This window comes from Poecilia latipinna, unplaced genomic scaffold, assembly GCF_001443285.1.
Source record: "Poecilia latipinna isolate Pla-1442-1.1 unplaced genomic scaffold, P_latipinna-1.0 Scaffold2523, whole genome shotgun sequence".
NCBI lineage: Eukaryota > Metazoa > Chordata > Actinopteri > Cyprinodontiformes > Poeciliidae > Poecilia > Poecilia latipinna.
This window is the reverse complement of record NW_015115139.1, coordinates 17,906-23,772: the sequence shown is the minus strand read 5'-3', so window position 1 is coordinate 23,772 and position 5,867 is coordinate 17,906. Positions and strand designations below refer to the sequence as shown.

Below are 5,867 nucleotides of genomic sequence, written 5' to 3'. Positions count from 1 at the left end.
AACATAGATGAACCAATTTCAGAAAAATATGACCTGAACTCTATAAAAATAAAAGTCAATATCCAAATCCCAAAATATCCGAACCCCTCCTTCAATACCCGCCTTCACCAGATCGAGGTGTTACAAAATAAGCTGGAGATATAAAGAATAAACTTAATCACAAACTTGCAGAAGTGTGATTAAATGCAGTTTTGAACTGAAACATTGATGAATCTGTTTTCTCATGTAAGCAGCAGCAGGTTTTTAGGGGAGAATAACTGAGGTGTGTGTGATGTGATAAATGTTGAAAGAGTGTTAAGGTTCTTTTCAGTACAGATCAGATTCACCAGCTGACAAAAACTCCACACATGGCATGTTGGTTGAATGTAGTGCTGACTGACTGCACAGTTTTATATGCACAAATATGCCTCCAAGTGTTCATCCGCTGGACAGGTCTGTTAATAAACTGTCAACATAGTTAAAGTGTCCATTATGGCTAGTTTTAGTTAACCACACTGTAAATATCATGGTTACATATTGTTTTGTACTTTATTAACAAAACCATTTGTGAAATGTAAAAAGAAAAAAAACGTTCAAAAGTAGAAAAACATATTGTGTTGTTTAGTAAGAGTTTTATATCCTCATGTGGGTTAGAGGTGTATGAATTTGCACTCTGTAAAAATGGTCTTATAACACATGGTTTCCTGGTGAAATACTGTATATATTTATTTATTTCAGTTTGTTTGCTAAGCTTTTCTATAGCTTGCTTCAAAAAATTAATTTTTAAAGATGCCAAATGCGAAAACTGCTCTTATACCAAAGAAGGCTTTTCCACTGACACCTGGACGTGGGCTTAATTTTGCCATTGGCAAAACTCACATCTACGTGTGAATATTTTAAACGAACACCTGGAGCGTCTAACCAGGTGATCGCGATAGACTGGCCGAGCTCAGGAAGTCAATCAAATATCAATCAAAATATTAATTAATATCCAAAACACTGATCAGGAGAGCAGGTGTTTTAAACTAGCTAATCAGTTAATAATCACAATAACATATCAAGCCTGAAAACATAAAGTCATAACAGACTGAATGTTCTGCTTTTAACATAATCTCTGCTATGTCGGCTTGTGGAGCCGTCAGTCGCTGCGATGGCAACAGGTGGCTGGAGAGAGACAGTAAACACATCCTTGAGTTGTTCACCTCCTCAGCGCTATGCTCACTTTGCTGTGTCAGACTGCAGCCGCTGTAACTTTTATAACTGCAATAAATGACAAAAACTGGACTAATTGCCTCGTTTGTTTGTAGAACATGCGGATGTTTGTAACAATCATCAAACAGGATGAGATAGTTCACAACACACATGAGCCGTGGTTAGCAAGCTAATATTAACAGCAGCCATTGTTTAAAATTTAAATATTGACCAATAAAAAGGAGAAATCTGCTTAGTCCTCTTTTTCTTCTTGACAGAGCTGACAGAAAACAAACTGTTTGTAGATTTATTTATATCCGGGGAGAATACATATTTTACATATCAAAACATCAGCAATTTTCTAAGCTTTAATTTAAGCCACATTAGTAGAAATTGGGAATGAAATCAGGGCGTTACGGACATTTAGCAATTTCTTCATTTTGTTAGGAAAGCTTGTTCCTCCACTTACCTTGTACTCAATCAATCCAAAGTGGACCTCGTGTTCATTCAGATGAAAGCGTTTGACATCCATTGTCATGATCTCATGGGCCTTTGGGACTGCGATCTTCCTGTTCTGAAGAAACTAACAAGTTCTAGCCATGGCTTCTACTTGTTGGAGTCGAGCAGATTTACCAGGCTACGGTTGAAGAGGTGCTGCAGAATCACACAGAGCTGCTCTGGACCGGCCTTCAGGACTCAGAGCAGTCTGGACTGGATTCTCTCCGGTAGATTTTCTTTAATGGGTGAACCAGCAAACAGAAGGAGAAGATGTGAACGACGGCGTTGATTTCCAGTGCTGTTTTAGAACTGCAGCATGTCTGTAGCTGTAGCAAAGGCAGCGGAGACACTGAATGATGCCATTCAGTCTGTGTTGGTTTTGCTTCCATATATTGAACTAATATCAACTATTAATGTATTGGTTTTCCAGAGAAAACTTTAAATAAATACCAATAACTACACAGAATACTACTACTACTACTATTTTATTTGTTGGTTTATTACAGGAGTTCTCTAACGTGGTGAACAGCAATTCCTGAGGGAGTTTGTCTGCACAACATGCCCCACCTCCAAACAGACAGAGGACAGAGAGCTGAATATATATAAGACAGCTGTTTGGCAAAGTGATTGAGGCTTGAAACGAACTGAACAGCTTCTTGTCTCCTCCTCTGTCTAATTATGAAAACTGTTGATGAAGCTGAACTTTGCTTTCCCCAGCTGCTCAATACATCCTGCAGAAAGACCATGCTGCCCCCCTCTGTGTCCCTGGTTATTCACTTAACATTATCTTCCATCTCTCTACTTACAGTATTTTCTAACCTGCTGGTCATCACCTCCATCTGTCACTTCAAGTAAACAGTTTTGGCCTCTCTTGAAAGGGAAACATTTGTAAAGATGATTTTGTATGAATGTATGTGTGGCAAACTTTACAGACACTAACAGTGTGGTGTTGTTTTCTCATTTCTGCAGGAGGCTCCACAGCCCCACCAACATCCTGCTGCTCTCTCTGGCTGTCTCAGACTGCCTGGTGGGATTCCTCATTTCATTCCAGATAGTGCTGATAGACGGCTGCTGGTATTTTGGGGACATCATGTGTGCCATTTATTTAATTTTGGATTATATTATCACTACTGCCTCAATAGGAACCATGGTGCTCATATCCATTGATCGTTACGTGGCCATCTGTCACCCTCTGCACTACTCCGGCAAAGTCACCACTGAACGAGCGAAGATGTGTGTTTCACTGTTTTGGATGTGCTCCATTCTTTATCATTGTGTTCTGTTGAGGGACAACCTGCAGCACCCAGGCAGGTATAATTCCTGCTCTGGAGAATGTGTCGTTTTTCTAGATTATATTGGGGGAGTTTTTGACCTTTTGTCATCCTTTATTTGTCCTTTCACTGTGATCATTATTCTGTATGTCAGAGTTTTTGTAGTGGTTGTGTCTCAGGCTCGAGCCATGCAGTCTCACGTTGCAGTGGTCTCACTCCAGGGCTCAGTGAAAGTCACAGTTAGAAAATCTGAAATGAAGGCAGCAGTAACACTTGGGGTTGTCGTCGTTGTGTTTCTGATGTGCACCTGCCCATATTTTTGTGTTTCACTAATTGCAGAAGATGCAGTCAGTGCTTCATCTGTGGCTTTTCTTCTGTTTTATTTTAATTCCACTCTGAACCCTCTGATCTACGCCCTGTTTTATCCCTGGTTTAGGAAATCAGTCAAACTGATTTTTACTCTGCAGATATTGAAGCCAGAGTCGTGTGAAACCATCATGATGTAAAGAGAATTTAAGTAACAAAACTTTTTTTAATTGACCAAGAAACTCTGGATGTAAATAAATCCTTGAAGAGAATTTACATGATAAGTGTTGAAACTGCTCTGGTCTCGTCTCAGATGTGTCTGGATTGTCCATGTCCTTTGTGGCAACAGCACAGATTACATTGATCAACAAATCCTGTTACAGATTTAATATTATATAAATTTACATAAACATTTATGAATCGTAAAACATATCAGAAATATTGTCATAACAACTGATACCTGCCTATTGCAAAAAAAAAAAAAAAAAAAAGTTCTATTTATATTTAGCTTATTGGCAGGACTCAACTTTTTTTAAATTTTTTTTTTTATCTTATAAAATATTGTTTAACTTTAACAAGTAATAAAACATTCTTACCTGCGTACAAATTTAACCTAACTTGCTAAAAATATCTGGTTACATTTTGTTCTATATTGTTTTGAAATGTGCAAACACAAACACATAAGCTAAATGTTACACTTCACACTGATAGTCTTGTCATAAATCTTGTAAAATGTATTTGAATCTTTAAATTGGTGACACGGAAACTAAAAGTAGAATAATGCGCTAGTGAGAGAATTTATTGGAATAGCACAGTCTCTGTTTTGTCTTAAAATCTGTCCAAATGTCCAATAAATTGTTACATCCAACCAAAAGACCAAAGGTCGTGCATATTTTCTGTTGGTGTAATACATTTAGGGATTGCAGTCAAATCCAATGACATAAAATGTGTTTGTGTGCAGTTCCACTTTAACTCACAAACACATGCTTACATTCACAACACAGATACATGACTTTTACACACATATGAATTATTTTACATGTGTTTTAGGCTGGGATTTTAACATGTCAAATTCTATTATTCACAGACGCATTAAAAATGTAGACAAATAATTACACTGGAGTGTAAATGTGTTGTCTCAATTCGCGCGTAACTTCATCAGTAAGAGACGTTAGAGTGCATCATTTTTGCTGCACAGAATGATAATATGTCAGTATATCAGAATCAGAATGAATTTTATTCGGCACGTTTGTGGGTACAAACAAGGAATTTCATAATCAGTTCAATCGTAATCAAGGTACAGTCACAAATCTGCTAAAAGGATTTCATGACCACAGACATCACATTCTGTTGCCATGTTCAAATGGCAACAGAACATTCAATCTGTTGCCATTTGATCCTGTAATGGGACCTAGGATGATGGTGGAGCACTCCAAGAGGGTGGGAACTTCTCAAAGTTTGAGAGATTTCTTAAAGATGTGAGTGAAGATGGGTCTAAGTTGATCAGTACAGGTTTTACTGTACTGTGAGGGGAGACTCCATCTTCCCTATCCTTACATCCCCCTATCTGTTCTTTCTATCCCCCAAGAAAAATGCAACCATGGAAAAGTTGAACACCAAGGCTCTTTAACAAGTTTTTTATACTCGCCAGGTTTCTGGTTTCTTCTTTAAAACGAAGGATGGGGGTCCCAATCCTTCATTGACTACTGGGGTTTGAACAAAGTCAACATTAAAAATCGCCGGCAACCCCTCTGGCCGCTCTCGATGACATGCTGCTGACACATAACAAAATTTTCAGAGATAGGAGCAAAACAAAAACTTGAAGCACAAACCAGCTCAAAATTGTAGCACAATTGATTGACATCAATTTAACTTGATCTGGATAAATGTGGGAGGGCTGGTTAACCTCTGACCTCTGGGACCTTTTGTTAATATCTCCAAAACAAAAGCAGTACAAATGCAAATGTTAGCATGCGATTGATTTTTTTTTATTTTGACTTTGTAAATGTGGGCGGCTGTTTGACCTTTGACCTCAGGAAACATATTATGTCTTTAAAATGATAGAGAAGAATCGACATCATTTTAGTTTGATAAGAAAAAGCTGCTCTTGGCATCTTCATTCAGGACCTTTTTATTGTAAGCCACCGAGAGAATCAGTGAAATTCTCATAAAAAAGCATCTAATTTTATCATAAAACGTGTTACAGGTTTGACACTCAGAACAGGTAGGTTAGATATATTTTACCTGCATCAAATGTACAACTAATTAGAACCAATACACACATTATGCAGTATTTTTGCAAAGCATAAAATAAGTTACGGATATCATTAACTTTTATAAAAGCTACAGAACAGGAGCATGAATATTTATTAAGCCCCACCTTCACATCAACAGAGGACAGAGAGCTGAATATATATAAGACAGCTGTTTGGCAAAGTGATTGAGGCTTGAAACGAACTGAACAGCTTCTTGTCTCCTCCTCTGTCTAATTATGAAAACTGTTGATGAAGCTGAACTTTGCTTTCCCCAGCTGCTCAATACATCCTGCAGAAAGACCATGCTGCCCCCCTCTGTGTCCCTGGTTATTCACTTAACATTATCTTCCATCTCTCTACTTACAGT

General features: G+C 37.9%; 1 protein-coding gene across 1 annotated transcript; it reads left to right on the top strand.

The window, feature by feature from the left end:
- Window positions 1-2,290: 2,290 nt before the first annotated feature.
- Window positions 2,291-3,465, top strand: LOC106938161 (trace amine-associated receptor 13c-like). The gene is made up of 2 exons (XM_015020042.1): window positions 2,291-2,519; window positions 2,638-3,465. Exons 1-2 carry the CDS (start codon window positions 2,347-2,349, stop codon window positions 3,443-3,445), a joined length of 981 nt encoding a protein of 326 aa, XP_014875528.1. The 5' UTR covers window positions 2,291-2,346; the 3' UTR covers window positions 3,446-3,465.
- The last annotated feature ends 2,402 nt before the right edge of the window (window positions 3,466-5,867 follow it).

Excerpts from the sequence above, each read along its gene's own strand:
- LOC106938161 (XM_015020042.1), top strand. The coding sequence starts at position 2,347 with ATGAAAACTGTTGATGAAGCTGAACTTTGCTTTCCCCAGCTGCTCAAT. Across the intron at positions 2,520-2,637 it reads ACCTCCATCTGTCACTTCAA|GAGGCTCCACAGCCCCACCA; the intron begins GTAAACAGTTTT and ends TCATTTCTGCAG.